General features: G+C 34.7%; 1 protein-coding gene and 1 long non-coding RNA gene across 2 annotated transcripts in view; one reads left to right on the top strand and one right to left on the bottom strand.

The window, feature by feature from the left end:
* The first annotated feature begins 31 nt into the window (after positions 1-31).
* On the top strand, positions 32-16,597 carry LOC117303162. The gene is made up of 3 exons (XR_004520489.1): positions 32-150; positions 3,809-3,891; positions 16,518-16,597. It is a non-coding gene; the product is annotated as an uncharacterized LOC117303162 (long non-coding RNA).
* A 314-nt stretch (positions 16,598-16,911) lies between these two features.
* LOC117303160 (protein FAM102A-like) overlaps positions 16,912-19,267 on the bottom strand; it is a 35,052-nt gene continuing 32,696 nt past the window's right edge. Inside the window, exons 6-9 of the mRNA XM_033787283.1 lie at positions 18,827-19,056; positions 17,444-17,561; positions 17,206-17,275; positions 16,912-17,000 (exon numbers count right to left, since the gene is read on the bottom strand). Coding sequence (XP_033643174.1) covers positions 16,955-17,000; positions 17,206-17,275; positions 17,444-17,561; positions 18,827-19,056 — 464 coding nt within the window. The 3' untranslated portion in view covers positions 16,912-16,954. The remainder of the gene's footprint in view (positions 17,001-17,205; positions 17,276-17,443; positions 17,562-18,826; positions 19,057-19,267) is intronic.

Genomic DNA, 19,267 nt, shown 5'->3' with positions numbered 1-19,267 from the left:
AAATAGTCAGGTGACTGCAGTCTAGCGCCCTCTTTAGTTCATTACAGGCCAGCCCGCGGAGTTGGAAATCTTCTACATTTTTTATGCTAAAGATTTCTTGACGTCTTCAAAATGTCGTACACCATGCTTACACTAAATCGACTTCATCATGTAAGTACAGCAAACAATATTCTCCTTCTTATTATTGTTATTTAATTGACACAGGCCTGGCTCTTCATCTTGAATTAGCCAAGTAATTAAGGCCAAAAGTGCTGGGGTTTCAAGGCACCAATCTGGAAAGCCATGGGCCCGGGCATGACCTCTGTCTTCCACCTACTTCTAGAAACTACACGGCTCCCCTGTGGGCCTTATAGTTTCTAGTAGAAGTATCTTTCACCTAGCCCCTCTACCCCGGTCCCCGACTCGATTGCCGGTCTGTACCTGGTCTCTAACTGACTGCGTAGATTTTTCCTATTATAGGTTGAGGGTTTCCTTCTGAATCATTTTAGATAGAGGCTATAATCACAACATAAAAATGTACCAAAATTTGAAAGGAAATGCTGATTGCCTATTTCAACAAATAAATATTTGCTATGTTCTTCTGCTGCAACATTTTAGACTTGGAGGCTTTAATTACAGCATAAAAATGTACCGAAATATGAAAAAATGCTTAACATTTGTGCCTATTCCAATTCCAAATAAATATTTGCTGTGTACTTCTGCATCGATGTAGACTTAGTTAGAGGCTTTAATCACAATTTAAAAACCTACACAAATTTGAAAATGCTGAACATTTGTGCCTTTTCTAAATTTCAAATAAATATTTGCTCTGTTTACTGCTGCATCATTGTAGACTTAGTTAGAGGCTTTATTCACAGCATAAAAACGTACCAAACATTATGCATATTCCAATTTCAGATAATTAATTGCCAAGTATAGCTTAATAGATCCCGGGTCAAGTTAATAAAGGCATCAGTAGCCCACGCAATCATAAGTAGGGCCTAAAAACATTTGTCAGAATTATATAATAGTAACGGCCTCATCCCCAGGGGCAAGTCCAGCCATTTTTAACTTAAAACTTCTCACAAGAAGTAAGGAAACATTTTTGTATCACGTCTGTTTTTATTGTTATTTTATTACCCTCTTGTATATTTACAGTGTATATCAATAGAGAGCTGAAGTGTTCTTCTTTTTAAAACAATAATAATTTATGCCAAATGTTCAATGATGACATGTTGCTTGACTTGGCCAAATGAATAAGAATGAGACAAAGTCAAAATCAAATGTGCCAAAATTAGCAATTTTGTGTTATTGTGTGAACAGCTTACTCATCTTAATCCACTTTATTGAGACAAGAAGTTAATTAAGTATTGTTCCAAATAACCCCAAAACTTGTTTTTCAAGGGATGAGGGTTAATTGTGTTGTGGTGTGCTAGTAAAATTAAGCAACATGAAATAACTGCAAATAAGGTATCATATTAAAGGCAGTGGACAGTGGACACTATTGGTAATTACTCAAAATAATATTGTTAGCATAAAACCTTTCTTGGTGAGGAGTAATGGGGAGAGGTTGATAGTGTTGACAGTGTGAGAAACGGCTCCCTCTGAAGTGGAGTAGTTTTCGAGAAAGAAGTAATTTTCCACGAATTTGATTTCGAGACCTCAGATTTAGACGTTGAGGTCTCGAAATCAACCATCTATTGGCATACAGCTTCGTGAGACAATGGTGTTTTTTCTTTCATTATTATCTCGCCAGTTCGATAACCGTTTTAGCTCAAATTTTCACAGGCTTGTTATTTTATGCATAATGTTGAGATACACCAACTGTAAAGGCTAGTCTTTGACAATTACCAATAGTGTCCACTGTCTTTAAAGAAGAACACTTCAGCTTTGCATTGATTATAACATAAACAAAGAGAGTAATAATAAACAAAAAATATAAACTTGATTAAAACAAGTTTCCTTACTTTTTGTGAGCAGTTTATAAATTATTTCCAACATTGAAAATTCACAAGAGATAACTTCCAGTTTTGTTATTAAATTCGGGTCAAACTTATAAAATGCTTAGCGGGTAAGTCTAGCAATTTAATAGTGATTTGTTTACAAAAATGAAAAATTCACAAGTGGCAAGTTTGGGTCAACTATAGAATCAATCAAGAGAGTAAGACCAGTATTTTAATCTAATTTCTTTGTTCAATAATTGAATTTGAAAAATAGGCAAAAAAAAAACACACGAAAAACAAGGGGTAAGTCCAACAATTTTTATCAAGATTGATCCATTTTTAAAGCGATTTTAATGCTCATAATTGTTCCCTTTTAAATAACTTGACCTAACAAAGTACATAATGGTAATGTATTTGAAAATATACCCAAAAAATGGAACTATTATATTTGGGGTAATATTGATATTTGACAAAAGTAGGCCAAAAACTGAAAAAACTCAAGGAGTATAGTCCAGCATTTTTATAAAACAATTTTTGCGTTGCGATTTTATGCTCTAAATTGAAGAAGTTGCCATGTCTAACACCTTGTACCCAATAAATAAGCTACATTCAATCATTTTTTCCCAATAAATAAGCTACATTCAATCATTTTTTCCCAATAAATAAGCTACATTCAATCATTTTTTCCCCTTCAAATTGTTAGTTTTAAGTTGTGATTTTATGCTCTAAAATGATGCAGTGGTTCTTGTGATACCTTGTTATAAAACTTGACTAAATAAATTTTAGATGAGATAATTGGTAAATAGGCAAAAATAATGATAAAAAACCACAAGGGGTAAATCCAGCATTTTTATCAATATTTTGTAAATTTTTAAGTTGTGATTTACGCTCTTGAATGATACAGTTGGCTCTTCTGGTGCCTTTTTGTATATAAACCTTATCCATAAAATAAGCTATGTTAATAAGGGAGATACTAAGATTTGAAAAATAGGCAAAAATTTGGAAAAAACACAAGTGGCAAGTCCATCATTTATTTTTTTACAAAATTTGGTGAATTTTTTGTTGCTCTTAAATGATGCAGTAGGCTCTTCTGATCCCTTTTTAAATAACTTGACCCAATCAAAAAGCTGTATTTAGGGAGATTTGGGGAATTAAAAAATCCGCCATAAGTTGAAGAAAAGAAACACCAGGGGTTATCTAGCCTTTTTATTATTATTATGAATTAAGTATTTTTTTTTTTTAAGTATTTAAGTATTGTCCTTTTTCAGGTTTAAATTTCAGGTGTATAACCCCTGGACCCCCTTATCACAGCTTAAATGTTACTGTTTATGTCCCTTATTCTGTATATTTGAAGTAATTTTTATAAATCTTTTTGTCTTCTCCATTTTTTGATGTTTTGAGGAAATAAATACATTAACCTGCTTAGCTTTGATTCCAAACTTAGATTGTGGATTGGTCTTGAGATACCCCAAAAGCCTATTGTTTAGAACCCCTAGGTCAACATGTCAAGGTCCTTATGACTAAAACTATGAAATATCGTAGCAGTGAAAATTCAAGAAGGATGGTCTTATCAACTCAAAATATCCAAGAAGCCTATTGTGTTTAGACCCCCTGCAGGGCCCTGGGTCAAAATGTCATAAATGTTGATATGGCCAAGACAACCAAAATGTTGTCCAAGCAATTAAAATGAGATTAATCTGAGCAGGGCATTGTGTTTGTCATCAACACATCCTTCTTGTTTTCAATGTAACAATTCAAATATTTCTGATGTGCATGACTTCTTTGAACAATACTGTTTACAATTTCAATGTATTTTTTTTATTTTTTTTTTATTAAGTTTAGACAAAGCCGTTGCCAATTTTGCAGTTTGTTTGATTGTTTTGCAGAGAGCCTTTCATCTCCAAGAGATCTACCCTTCAACAAGTAGATGACCAAGACTTGCCTGAGATATTGGAACTGCAGTCCCCATGTATGTATTTTCTTTTTAAAGTTATGTAATCATAATTAGTGAGAAATAATTTAACCATTGTAAGATTACACAAATTTTTGTGCTTGAACGATTTATTTATTGTCACTGCAGAAGGTAATGTCCACCAGTCCACTCAAAGACACTAGTTGCTTTATAACTCAAAACAAATATTTAACTTAAAAACTGACTTGGTAACGAGCATTGGAGAGCTGTTGATAGTAAAAACCTTGTGAGAAACTGCTCCCTCTGAAGTAGCATAGATTTTGAGAAAGAGGTAATTTCTCACTATAATAATAAAAGACTTCTAGCCAGAAGTCTTTTATTCCTATCTGAAAGCACACAAATTCGTCGGACAAGGGTGTTTTTTCTCTCATCATTTTCTCGCAACTTCGATGACCAGCTTAGCTAAAATTTCCACAGGTTTGTTATTTTATGCTTATGTTGGGAGAAGACTGGTGTTTGACAATTACCAAACATGTACCTTCCTTTTAAACTTGACTGAAAAAGTAAAAAACATGGATCACCTTCAGCTATAAAAAAAACAACAAATCACCTTTCGTCGACTAATTGCCCCCCCCCTTTGAGTTTTTCCAAATGAGCATAAATGAAAGTAAGAAAAAACACCACAAATTGTTAACTCACAATGGTTTTACCTTGTCCTAATAATTGAAACATGCTTGTTAGCTCAAAATATTCCACTCAAGTGCCTCTCCTTAACTGATTACAGAACAAAGTCTGTAGTTCTAAAATACAAATGACTCGCTAAACTTTTACATAGTCTCAACGAAAACAAAGGACAAGAAAAGTGTATGGTTTGAAATAGGTACACCATTGCAAACGACATTTGCGGGGTTTTTGCGCTTTGAAATAAGAAATCTTAGAGCCTTGGGGGTGGTAAGATTCGATTGGTTCAATTCGGAATCCAATGTGGTACAACACGGCAAATTCTGAGTAATTAATTGATAATAATAATAATAACCAATTTTTATATATAATGCTTTTCACACCCGAGGGCTTAAAAAGCGTTTCCGACATTATTACCCCTGGTCACTGGCCCTTAAATCATTCCTTGAACAATCTCAACTCTATGGGGAGTATACAGCCTGTGTGACAATTATATGGGCTACTCGGCTAAATCAATCACAAGAACCATCTCTGCCCTCACAGGTACCCATTTACCCCTAGGTGGAGAAAAGCAGTTATAGTTAGGTTTCTTACTCAGGGACACAAGTGTCACGACCAAGATTCGAACCCTAATTAAAGGGACCTGGAAACTTGCACGTGGTATGTGGGGTCCTACTTCCGGCGCGAGACATTGGGTGATTGATCTTAAAGGTGCATCAGGCTTCCTCTCTGGAGAATGTTGTCTGTGTTATCACAGTTGGTTGGCCAAGGGAAGTACATGTAGTCGCTAGTCTTTGTGACTGTAAAGACTATGGGATCGTGTTGCTGTCTGTACATGTAGAGGACTGCCCCAGGGTTAACCTTGGGGTGGACCTGTAAATCCTGGAAAGCGTGTGGGCAGGTATCCTGGCACCTGCATGTGGTGGCCCCGATTGTTAAATGTTAAACTAAGTCTACCAGGATGGTTATCAGACACAATCTGATGCCCATAAAATTCTTGCGATGTTGTACTTAATAGATATTTGTCATGTTTTATTACAAGGTTGAGTCACATTTTGATAAAACTCACCTCACCTCAAATTCAGGTCAAGCAGATTATGTTCTGTTATCCACAATTACCACAATAACTTTGATGTAGAAGTTTTGCCCCCTAAATAGTATAGTTGATGAACTATTAATTTGTTCAAACTTTTATTTTCATTTTGGTGTTTTCAGAAAGAAAAAAACATTTTTAAGATGACACTATGTGCTGTAAAACGATGCAGTAGTCTCTACTGGTGCCTCTTTATACAACTTGACCAAAGCTATAGCCATGAATTTCAACGAAAAGTCACGAAAAAGTCATAGGCTATAATAGCCTTGTGAACTTTTCACATTTTGACGAAAAAAGTCATAAGGCTATAGCCTTGTGAACTTTTCACATTTTGACGAAAGAGTCATAAGGCTATAGCCTTGTGAACTTTTCACATTTTGACAAAAAAATCATAAGGCTATAGCCTTGTGAACTTTTCACATTTTGACGAAAGAGTCATAAGGCTATAGCCTTGTGAACTTTTCACATTTTGACGAAAAAATCATAAGGCTATAGCCTTGTGAACTTTTCACATTTTGACGAAAAAATCACAAGGCTATAAGCCTTGTGAACTTTTCACATTTTGACGAAAAAATCATAAGGCTATAGCCTTGTGAACTTTTCACATTTTGACAAAAAAATCATAAGGCTATAGCCTTGTGAACTTTTCAAATTTTGACAAAAAAATCATAAGGCTATAGCCTTGTGAACTTTTCACATTTGAAGAAAGAGTCATAAGGCTATAGCCTTGTGAACTTTTCACATTTTGACGAAAAAATCACAAGGCTATAGCCTTGTGAACTTTTCAAATTTTGACGAAAAAAATCATAAGGCTATAGCCTTGTGAACTTTTCAAATTTTGACAAAAAAATCATAAGGCTATAGCCTTGTGAACTTTTCACATTTTGACGAAAAAATCATAAGGCTATAGCCTTGTGAACTTTTCACATTTTGACGAAAAAGTCATAAGGCTATAGCCTTGTGAACTTTTCAAATTTTGACGAAAAAGTCATAAGGCTATAGCCTTGTGAACTTTTCAAATTTTGACGAAAAAATCATAAGGCTATAGCCTTGTGAACTTTTCAAATTTTGACAAAAAAATCATAAGGCTATAGCCTTGTGAACTTTTCACATTTTGACAAAAAAATCATAAGGCTATAGCCTTGTGAACTTTTCACATTTTGACGAAAGAGTCATAAGGCTATAGCCTTGTGAACTTTTCAAATTTTGACAAAAAAATCATAAGGCTATAGCCTTGTGAACTTTTCACATTTTGACGAAAAAATCATAAGGCTATAGCCTTGTGAACTTTTCACATTTTGACGAAAAAGTCATAAGGCTATAGCCTTGTGAACTTTTCACATTTTGACGAAAGAGTCATAAGGCTATAGCCTTGTGAACTTTTCACATTTTGACGAAAAAATCATAAGGCTATAGCCTTGTGAACTTTTCACATTTTGACGAAAAAGTCATAAGGCTATAGCCTTGTGAACTTTTCAAATTTTGACGAAAAAATCATAAGGCTATATAGCCTTGTGAACTTTTCAAATTTTGACGAAAAAGTCATAAGGCTATAGCCTTGTGAACTTTTCAAATTTTGACGAAAAAATCATAAGGCTATAGCCTTGTGAACTTTTCACATTTTGACGAAAAAATCATAAGGCTATAGCCTTGTGAACTTTTCAAATTTTGACGAAAAAATCATAAGGCTATAGCCTTGTGAACTTTTCACATTTTGACAAAAAAATCATAAGGCTATAGCCTTGTGAACTTTTCACATTTTGACAAAAAAATCATAAGGCTATAGCCTTGTGAACTTTTCACATTTTGACGAAAAAATCATAAGGCTATAGCCTTGTGAACTTTTCACATTTTGACGAAAAAGTCATAAGGCTATAGCCTTGTGAACTTTTCACATTTTGACGAAAAAATCATAAGGCTATAGCCTTGTGAACTTTTCACATTTTGACGAAAAAATCATAAGGCTATAAGCCTTGTGAACTTTTCACATTTTGACGAAAAAGTCATAAGGCTATAGCCTTGTGAACTTTTCACATTTTGACGAAAGAGTCATAAGGCTATAGCCTTGTGAACTTTTCACATTTTGACGAAAAAATCATAAGGCTATAGCCTTGTGAACTTTTCACATTTTGACGAAAAAATCATAAGGCCTTGTAAACTTTTCACATTTTGACGAAAAAGTCATAAGGCTATAGCCTTGTGAACTTTTCACATTTTGACGAAAAAGTCATAAGGCTATAGCCTTGTGAACTTTTCACATTTTGACGAAAAAATCATAAGGTTATAGCCTTGTGAACTTTTCACACTTTGACGAAAAAATCATAAGGCTATAGCCTTGTGAACTTTTCAAATTTTGACAAAAAAATCATAAGGCTATAGCCTTGTGAACTTTTCAAATTTTGACAAAAAAATCATAAGGCTATAGCCTTGTGAACTTTTCACATTTTGACGAAAAAGTCATAAGGCTATAGCCTTGTGAACTTTTCACATTTTGACGAAAAGTCATAAGGCTATAGCCTTGTGAACTTTTCACATTTTGAAAAAAAAAGTCATAAGGCTATAGCCTTGTGAACTTTTCACATTTTGACGAAAGAGTCATAAGGCTATAGCCTTGTGAACTTTTCACATTTTGACGAAAAAATCATAAGGCTATAGCCTTGTGAACTTTTCACATTTTGACGAAAAAGTCATAAGGCTATAGCCTTGTGAACTTTTCAAATTTTGACGAAAAAATCATAAGGCTATAGCCTTGTGAACTTTTCAAATTTTGACGAAAAAGTCATAAGGCTATAGCCTTGTGAACTTTTCAAATTTTGACGAAAAAATCATAAGGCTATATATAGCCTTGTGAACTTTTCACATTTTGACGAAAAAATCACAAGGCTATAGCCTTGTGAACTTTTCACATTTTGACAAAAAAAATCATAAGGCTATAGCCTTGTGAACTTTTCAAATTTTGACAAAAAAATCATAAGGCTATAGCCTTGTGAACTTTTCACATTTTGACGAAAAAATCATAAGGCTATAGCCTTGTGAACTTTTCACATTTTGACGAAAAAGTCATAAGGCTATAGCCTTGTGAACTTTTCACATTTTGACGAAAGAGTCATAAGGCTATAGCCTTGTGAACTTTTCACATTTTGACGAAAAAATCACAAGGCTATAGCCTTGTGAACTTTTCACATTTTGACAAAAAAAATCATAAGGCTATAGCCTTGTGAACTTTTCAAATTTTGACAAAAAAATCATAAGGCTATAGCCTTGTGAACTTTTCACATTTTGACAAAAAAATCATAAGGCTATAGCCTTGTGAACTTTTCAAATTTTGACAAAAAAATCATAAGGCTATAGCCTTGTGAACTTTTCACATTTTGACAAAAAAATCATAAGGCTATAGCCTTGTGAACTTTTCACATTTTGACGAAAAAATCATAAGGCTATAGCCTTGTGAACTTTTCACATTTTGAAAAAAAAAATCATAAGGCTATAGCCTTGTGAACTTTTCACATTTTGACGAAAAAATCATAAGGCTATAGCCTTGTGAACTTTTCACATTTTGACGAAAAAATCATAAGGCTATAGCCTTGTGAACTTTTCACATTTTGACGAAAAAGTCATAAGGCTATAGCCTTGTGAACTTTTCACATTTTGACGAAAAAATCATAAGGCTATAGCCTTGTGAACTTTTCACATTTTGACGAAAAAGTCATAAGGCTATAGCCTTGTGAACTTTTCACATTTGACGAAAGAGTCATAAGGCTATAGCCTTGTGAACTTTTCACATTTTGACGAAAAAATCATAAGGCTATAGCCTTGTGAACTTTTCACATTTTGACGAAAAAATCATAAGGCTATAGCCTTGTGAACTTTTGACATTTTGACGAAAAAGTCATAAGGCTATAGCCTTGTGAACTTTTCACATTTTGACGAAAGAGTCATAAGGCTATAGCCTTGTGAACTTTTCACATTTTGACGAAAAAATCATAAGGCATAAGCCTTGTGAACTTTTCACATTTTGACGAAAAAATCATAAGGCCTTGTAAACTTTTCACATTTTGACGAAAAAGTCATAAGGCTATAGCCTTGTGAACTTTTCACATTTTGACGAAAAAGTCATAAGGCTATAGCCTTGTGAACTTTTCACATTTTGACGAAAAAATCATAAGGCTATAGCCTTGTGAACTTTTCACATTTTGACGAAAAAGTCATAAGGCTATAGCCTTGTGAACTTTTCACATTTTGACGAAAGAGTCATAAGGCTATAGCCTTGTGAACTTTTCACATTTTGACGAAAAAATCACAAGGCTATAGCCTTGTGAACTTTTCACATTTTGACAAAAAAAATCATAAGGCTATAGCCTTGTGAACTTTTCAAATTTTGACAAAAAAATCATAAGGCTATAGCCTTGTGAACTTTTCACATTTTGACGAAAAAATCATAAGGCTATAGCCTTGTGAACTTTTCACATTTTGACAAAAAAATCATAAGGCTATAGCCTTGTGAACTTTTCAAATTTTGACAAAAAAATCATAAGGCTATAGCCTTGTGAACTTTTCACATTTTGAAGAAAGAGTCATAAGGCTTATAGCCTTGTGAACTTTTCACATTTTGACGAAAAAATCACAAGGCTATAGCCTTGTGAACTTTTCAAATTTTGACGAAAAAAATCATAAGGCTATAGCCTTGTGAACTTTTCACATTTTGACAAAAAAATCATAAGGCTATAGCCTTGTGAACTTTTCACATTTTGACGAAAAAATCATAAGGCTATAGCCTTGTGAACTTTTCACATTTTGACGAAAAAATCATAAGGCTATAGCCTTGTGAACTTTTCACATTTTGACAAAAAATCATAAGGCTATAGCCTTGTGAACTTTTCACATTTTGACGAAAAAATCATAAGGCTATAGCCTTGTGAACTTTTCACATTTTGACGAAAAAGTCATAAGGCTATAGCCTTGTGAACTTTTCACATTTTGACGAAAGAGTCATAAGGCTATAGCCTTGTGAACTTTTCACATTTTGACGAAAAAGTCATAAGGCTATGGCCTTGTAAACTTTTCACATTTTGACGAAAAAGTCATAAGGCTATAGCCTTGTGAACTTTTCACATTTTGACGAAAAAAATCATAAGGCTATAGCCTTGTGAACTTTTCACATTTTGACGAAAAAATCATAAGGCCTATAGCCTTGTGAACTTTTCAAATTTTGACAAAAAAATCATAAGGCTATAGCCTTGTGAACTTTTCACATTTGGACGAAAAAGTCATAAGGCTATATCAAATTTTGACGTTAAAGTCATATGGCTATAGCCTTGTGAACTTTTCACATTTTGACGACAAAAGTCACAAGGCTATCACAGGCAAAGTTGATAAGATGCAACAAGGCTATCTTGGCTATAATTATAGCCTTTTGTGGGTATCAAATTTTACCCTAAAATGTTATAAATACACAAGGGTAAGTAAAACAATTTTATCAAAGTTGTTATAAACAAAAGACAGTTGTTATCATTATACAAATTATTCATAATCAAAGTTTGATCCTGTTATCATGTACATTCACAGAAATTTGTACAACCATATTGATAAATAATTAGAAAATATGATATTACAAGGTTGTACAATAATAGGAAGCTATTCACAAGCATATCCAAGTTAATCTTATAAACTTAGGTAAAAACAAAGTATAACATTAATAAATGGAAGGAGCTGATGGACAAAAATTAAAGTATCTTTTACAACAAAAAATAATTTTTGCTACTACATCAGCCATAAGTAACCAACATTTCCTAAGTCAAGAATTTGTCAAACTAAAGTCACTTAAAGCGGCTGTGTCATCATGATCAAACGGCCGTGTGGCTGTACACCGAAATATGAACTCACGTCAAACAACACATGCGCGCACTCACAATAGATATGTAAGAGGGAAGGTAAATGCGTTTAGTAACTAGGTGTTAGTTCATAAGTCTATGTACAGCAACATGCATGCTTTGATCATGACGACAAAGCCCCTTTAATCATACAATAACAACGGACCTGGATTTTAATCTTTAAACATGTTGAATAGGGCAATTCCATTGGAAATTCAATGAGAAACATTTGAAGGGGCACCAAGGCCAAGACCAGGGGCAACGGACGCCATGGCCTGCGTGTTATTCCAGGCCTTAAACATTTAATGGATTATAAGAATTACATGTTATGCAACAGTTGGGCAAAAACATTTCTTTAAAACTAACCACTGTAAAACTCTGCCAGTCCTTCATCTGGTCGAATATTCTTGGCAACCTTAGATTTTCAATAACAATGCTTTAACGAGTGGAAGAAACAAACTCACATGTTCTAATCTGTCCAAAGCAATGCAGTCTTTTGCTTAGTAAACCTTGAAATCAACCTGGATTTGTAAGTTAATGTCTCAATTTAAATCCTGGTTCATACTTCCTGCGATTGCTAATGCAATACAAATTTTGACACAACAAATTCACAATGAATAGTTCACAACACTTTAACTGTGTTCAACTCTTGTGCAACAATAGCTGTGAAAACACCCATGGAACGTCAAAATTTGCTTTGCATTCGCATTTGCAGGCTTAACACATACCCATATATAGGCCTACTTGTGAGACGCAAATACACAACTGTATTCAAATGATACATTGTTTTCCCATTGGAAACTGGTTAACTGTAACATAGCGTTTCACATCTCCAGGTTATAACACACAGATTAATAACCAGAAATGGTCGTCTTTTACATCTTGCATCACAAGCACAAGTTTACAGAAATCATCAGAATTAAATACACGACATTTGCCTACTTCGTTGCTTACACTTGCTTATCAAATAAACAATCTCTAAAAAGGTCAGGATAGTTGAAACACAACTCGCAGAGAGCGATTTCATTCACAAATTTCAACTGAACAGATTTAGCGCACACAGAATACTAATATTGGAGTAGCAATCAATGATTTTTGGCTAGCAACTAACACATTTTGTGGAGCATTTCGTTCTGCTATCTGCTATACAAGTGAAATCATTCACCGACTCATAACTGGTGGCATAACAAATAACAAAATGTTTTGTTTAATCAATCCAGTTCAAATTATATGGGAGTGAAGGGCTATTCAATTTCAAAATTAATTTTAACATGGCAAAAATGTCAACCATCTTTTGGTGTAATAAAGTACTTAACTTTCTGATAGGAATTGTCATTTTTCAATTTGCATCTTTTTTGGAAAAACAAACGAACCCTCAACTCTTAACAAAAAATAATCGTGTGCTGGTTTACAAATCAAATTCCATGTGCAGTGTATTAAAAAAATAGAAATAACAAAATAACAAAACCTCCACAAAACACTACACTGCAAACAGGCACAATTAAAAACAAATTGATATTTTTGTTTTTGGAATGGGGAACACTGGGTACTTACTTTAAAATCTAACATGTAAAATCGTGATTTGCAATTAATCAATACATTATTGACTTTTCATGAATTCAATAAGGATTTTCATAAATCATGATTCTCTGAATAATGGACTGATTTATTGATCGATTGATTAATGATTAATCAATCGATCAATGAAGATTCTGATCAACTAGTAAAACAATCACTTGACATATTCGAGCTAGAAAAAAAGGATTAATATGAATCGTACTATGGCAGTGTATCTGGTGAATTGATTTGATAATTGGTAAATGAAAAAACAGGCCAGAATATACAAAGCAAGATTTTAATGGGAAGTTAAATTGATTAGTCATCAATTATATTGTAACAAATGAATCGTTTGATTCATTTATTTAGTTTTCTTACAGTAAACTACACACAAAAAAGTTCCTTCTCAAAAAAAAAGCAGAACATATTATGAATACTGTTTCAACTTATACAATGCATTTATCAGAAATCAAACAGTTATCAAAAATTTGATTATTAAAAACACTAACTGGATCTTCCTTCACTTAAAAATGGTTGTCATGGTTTTAAGAACCTCATACATAATTGCAATTCACGCCATCATTACTAAGGCCTTGTCCAAAACAGTGATTTTGGCTACAGCTACGGCTAAATCAGCGCACCTGCCAGTGTTGAAGAAAGGGCTGATGCGTGCGATCTAGCCGTAGCTGTAGCCGAAGTTGCAGTTTCGGACATGGCCTAAATCAATTACAATTAAAATAAGTCTAATGTCCAGCAATGATAGAAGATTGTTGATGATATAAATCAACTAAGGCGCAACAAACTTGACAATACGACTGTTTTAAAAGAACAAATAATGAACAATTCTACAAGCGTAATTACAAGGTTATACACAGCCTGTCGATCAGAATGCTGATAAATGTTAACAAATTGCACATAAGCTGTAAGAATTACAATCCCTATTTAGCAGGCAGACACAGATTTTAGAACTCAATGAATACTGCGGCATCAGAAAAACTGATTAAATTGAACGGCACTAGAGTTCACAAGAGGACTATTTGTCAATGCTCAGTAGTCTAGTGGTGAGACATCTGCTACATGTATTTGGGCTGTGGGTTCGAATCCCACTTAAGTAAGATAGCAAGTGAATTCATGCACCACATCACAGAACTTGCTTAAAAAGCATCGAGTATGATGCTTATCTAAAACAAACAATATCGAGATGATATTGTCTAGGAAATAAATTTTGATGCATATCTTTTCATTATACAGCAACTTCGAATACCCTTTTTGCTCAGCGCTCAACTTCGCAAAACTCATAAGCACAAAAACATTACTTAGCGCAGCAAATACTGCAACAGCAAGTACTGACTATGTCCCCCTTGTTTCCAATAAGAGTGACCTTGTACATTCCATGGCATTCCCGGCAGGCAAGATACAACACTGATTATATGGAAGGTTTTTAAATGTTGCATCATAATTTTCTCATAAATTCATAGGATTCCCCATTTTCTTCATTTCAAATGCTGATACGAATCAGACAGTGAAACCTCCATAAACTTTGGCTACTTTTAATAGAAAGGGCTTCTTGGATAGAGCCATTGTTACAAACGGGGCCCTGTTATCAACCTGCTTAGCAAAAGCACTGTTTTCTGCTTACCAGCTTTATCAAAATGAGCCCAGCTAAAGGTATTTTACACTGGTCCAAGATTTATGTGGACAAACTGTAAAAGAATTGAACACCTTTTGACTGAATCCCTTCCAAAAAGTAACAAACGAAGAGTATGCAGTGGAAAATTCTCAAGAATACATGTTTCATTCACACAGTGATTGGGAGAGAGTTCGGCAATGCTTTAAGACCTAAATCAACAAAACTTGTTATGGTTACGGGAAGAAAAGTACTTTTAAGTAAGCAAAATAAACCCACGAATTGAAAAAAAACAGCCAGTGGAGGTTCGGTGTTTTGGGGTATAGTTTTTGTACATAGAAATACACTGGCATTGGGAAACGCTTATTAAAGTCATTCTTCTGCCTAAAACTCAACATTGCTACCGGAGCCAAAATCAAATTAGCCGTAGTCAAAGACGGACAAACAACTACCTTCATCTTGGTCAGATTTCCTTTTGCTCAACTACAATCACAATACTGATTCACAACACCAAAACAGGGACCAGTCTATATTCCTCCAAGGCTTACAAAACCATGACTAATTGGCTTCAGTTATCGCTTAAGGCACTGTACATCTTTGGTAATTGTCAAAGACCGGTATTCTCAGTTGGTGAATCCCAACTTAGCATAGCTGTGAAAATTTTGTTATTAAAGCTGCATGAGAATAACGAAAAACAAAACAAATTTGTGTGCTTTCTGATGCCTCAAAAAGCTTCAGGCCAAAAGTCTTTTAATATTCGAGTGAGAAATTACCTCTTTCTCAAAAACTATGTTACTTCAGAGGGAGCTGTTTCTCACAATGTTGTATACTATCAACAGCTCTCTCCATTAACTGTTACCAAGTTAGTTTTTAGGCTAACAATTATTTTAAGGTAATTACCAAATGTGTCCAGTGCCTTTAAGGCTTTGTCTTCTTATCTGAAGCCCTGTACCAAAGCAAACATTTGAAAAATTACAGACAGAACCCAAGTCGGGTCCATAGTCACGGTTTCAAAAAATGTGACAAGGAACTAAATACCAATATGGCCGCTCTGTAGTCTACTTTTAGCTTTGGCTGAAAATTGCTGATATTTTAAATAGCTAGAATTATACAACTATTTACAATGATTTTTTTGTCTGTTGAAAAGTCATACAGGTCATGAAAAATCACACCAGAATGTGGGTTTTTTTATTTTCAATTTCTTTTTTGAAATGCTTATGTTTGCAGCAAAAATACAGTTGAACTGTTGTAGAATATGACTAGAAAACAAAATAATTTGAGCTGTTTAGACGAATAGAGTACTCAAAAATGTATAAATTCTGGCCACTTCCAATTTCAACTTAACGGACAATTCGTTGTGCTGCAACCACCCTTGTCAAGTTTCTTAATACAACTATAATTCCAGACCCTGATTGACATCATATTTTTACAAATGGCACCAGTCTTTTCTTTTCTCCCAGCCTCCATTTGGATACACTGGTTTGAATGGGACAAAAATCCAAGATGGCCGCAGCACAACAAATGTCAATGTACAGAAACCAATACTAAAAGATAAAGTCCAACATTAAAGTCCAAAATTGCTCATTAAGAATCATTTGCACATTAACACAGAGAACTGTTTACTGCCTTTTCTTAATTTACCTTTTATCAATGAATTTTTACAACTTTTTACTGTACAGGTGAAAAAAAGTTAGTCCTTTTAGCCAAATATACATCTCGTCTTTACAACAAATCACCATGTGAGGGCGCTAGAAAGGAACGGTATCCTCTGAAAAAGGCAATTAGCTATTTGATGAAAAAATACCTACCATTTTTCCAAATACAATTTGTTTCTAATCTCCTCTCCGTTTCTCAGATTGGTTCTGCTGGATACAAGAAATGTTTGAAGCTCTTAACTCCTGCGGCGAACAATAACACCCCTGTACCAGAGGACATTTCTTGATGACTCGCTGGGTTGCCTATTTTGCTGTTGTCAGGCTCCATTTAATTTAGATGCTGCAGAGTACAAGTGAAGCGCTCGTGGAGATTCATTACTTTTGCAACAAGATCTCGCCCATCCCTTCCAAGATGAAAAGAAGAAATGCTCCTTGCGACCAATGGACGATACCATGGGACTACCATTGGTATGCACAAACTGATACCTTTATAAAACTGCAAAATGTACAGGAAATACCTCAAACAAAGGAGTCCACCAAGATGTGCAGCTGAAGGGCTCCCTCTTGTGATCTGATCTTTCACAGGGTATTTGACTTCATAACATGGTTGACCTTTGACCTAAAAGGGGGGGAAGGACTACCTCTGGTCGACCACAACTTGTTCAAAGACACCAGCTGACATTCTGTGGTAGAAAAAGAACAGAAATTTCCATAAATAAAAGTTCTAAGCTGTAGGGCTGCACAAGTTGATATATAAAAGAATCTCAACATACTAACATAGCTCTGCATACCTGCCATAAAAATAACGAACGCTTTGAGGCATCCACCGGTTGTGATAAAGCGATATATAATAACAGCATATAACTAACGGGCAAAGTTTATTCTCACCTGTTTTTTAGTTGATTACTCCCAAGTGCCATCGAGCCGTCCTTAGCAATGAATAATTGAAGACCCTCATCTGAAGGGAAAGAAGACAAAAAGAAGAGATGTATCAGGACGATAATATTTTTGACACCAATCATTGTTGACTCATACCACAAAAATCTAGTGCTAATCTGGTGAACTGAGACCTCTGCAGTTCACAAGATTAGCACCAGATTTTGTAAATCCATAATTATCTACTTACCTCCAGCACTCTCATCTGCCTGGAAATCTTGTTTACTGATGATGTCATCAATGATTTCATCTGCATCAACCCTTGTGTCGTCAACTCTTCTCTGCTGTTGGGACTCCTCTGCATGTTTCTACAGAAATATAAAAATAAGTTTATAAAAAAAATAATAATAATAATACTACGAAAAATTATATTAAAAAAATATTAAAAAATTAAGGTACTTTCTAGTCACTATCGCTCAAAGGGTCTTACAGAATTAGAGCTAGAAATTCTGTTTTGTTTTGAAACAGCATTTTCTGTCAATATAACAAGGTGAGGGTTGTTGCACACCATGTGTACATGTACTCTTGAAAGTAGTGTTATTTCTGAGAAGAGTTGGTGGTTGACAACTCAACGTTTCGATCAGTATGCTTTGATCATCGGTCAGAGACTGAAGACGATTCAGAGCATACTGATTGACTGCAACCACCAATTCTTTTCAGAACCAACAGTAATCAAAATGAGATATTCACAAATATCACCTTAATATCACCTTATTATACTCCAATCATGCATCATGCAACGTTTCAAATCCCACCGTCAAAATTGGTTCAGCTAAAATCGGGCCACACAACTTTAATATTAGTTTCTATTTATTATTCATCGTGCCAGCTACCCCCAGCTGATACAGGGGTTTAACAATAGATGACATCGCTTAATAAATCTTAATTAAAAAAGACAGCTTTAGTTTAAAAATAATTAAAAACATTTGGTAAATTTGTTGATAATATAAATGTTATAGTCTCAATTAGGGATGACTTTATTATTCACATAAATAGACTCATCTCAGATGATGTCAATTTATTTTGTCAAGTATTTTGTTTTTACTTGATTATATTTCCTGAGGTCCCTGTGCGCTGAGGTCCCTATGCTCAGTCACAGGAACATACTGCTGATAAATGTGTACATCATACATTTCTTATCACACATCAGTGTTATAGGGTAACACACAAAATAATAATGCAAAGTTTTCCATTCAAAAATGATGTTAAAAAGCACCGCATACTTTACATTAATCAAAATCCAATGGGGAACCTCCCCATTCACCCCACCACCACCACGACCTGCACTTTCACCCTCACCCTAACCAAATTCTTCAATATCTGCCCAAACAGCCTACCTCAGTAGAGGAACAAATCATTAGCCTCCCCAAAGAGAAAACTCCTTCCTAGTGACTGCCTCTTCCTAAAACCTGGTTCATACTTGAATGCGAATGCGATACAAAATTTGACATCACAGAGCTGTTTCGCAGAAGTTGAGCACATTTCAACTGTTTTTAACTGTTCGTTGCAAGCTTGTGACGACAAAATTCGTTTCGCATTTGCAGGAAGTTGTGCTCCGGGCTTTACTCCTTACCCTACGTCTTTCATTGGTTCCCTTCCATGACTCTTTGGGTTCTTCCTGCTCTGGTAGATCCGTCAAGCTCTGCGCGCTTGAGAAGTGCTCGGTGGCGCTAGAGGATCGGGAATGAGTACTGCTGTAGCCGCTAGCTCGTGAATGCTGGCTGTTGTAACTTGAGCTACGGGAATGACCAAGCTCAAAGATTTCATCCTCAGGACCGGTAGGTTCAACTTGTGATACCAGACCTGTATGGTTTTAAAAATAAATAAATATATAAATTCCTTTTTCATAAATCAAACGATAATTGAGCCAGATAAGGAGATAGAAACAATCCACTTGTTAAAAGTTAGGTACAACTAGTTCAGAAGGGGGTAAAAAGGGTTTCTATGAATATTATAAGTTATCACACAAGCGCGAGTGGAAAACGGAAAAATATAGCGCTTCTGCATCCCATAT

The sequence above is a fragment of the Asterias rubens genome, chromosome 19 (assembly GCF_902459465.1).
Source record: "Asterias rubens chromosome 19, eAstRub1.3, whole genome shotgun sequence".
NCBI classification, from domain to species: domain Eukaryota; kingdom Metazoa; phylum Echinodermata; class Asteroidea; order Forcipulatida; family Asteriidae; genus Asterias; species Asterias rubens.
The sequence above is the reverse complement of the archived record's forward strand: the minus strand, read 5'-3'. Positions and strand labels throughout refer to the sequence as shown.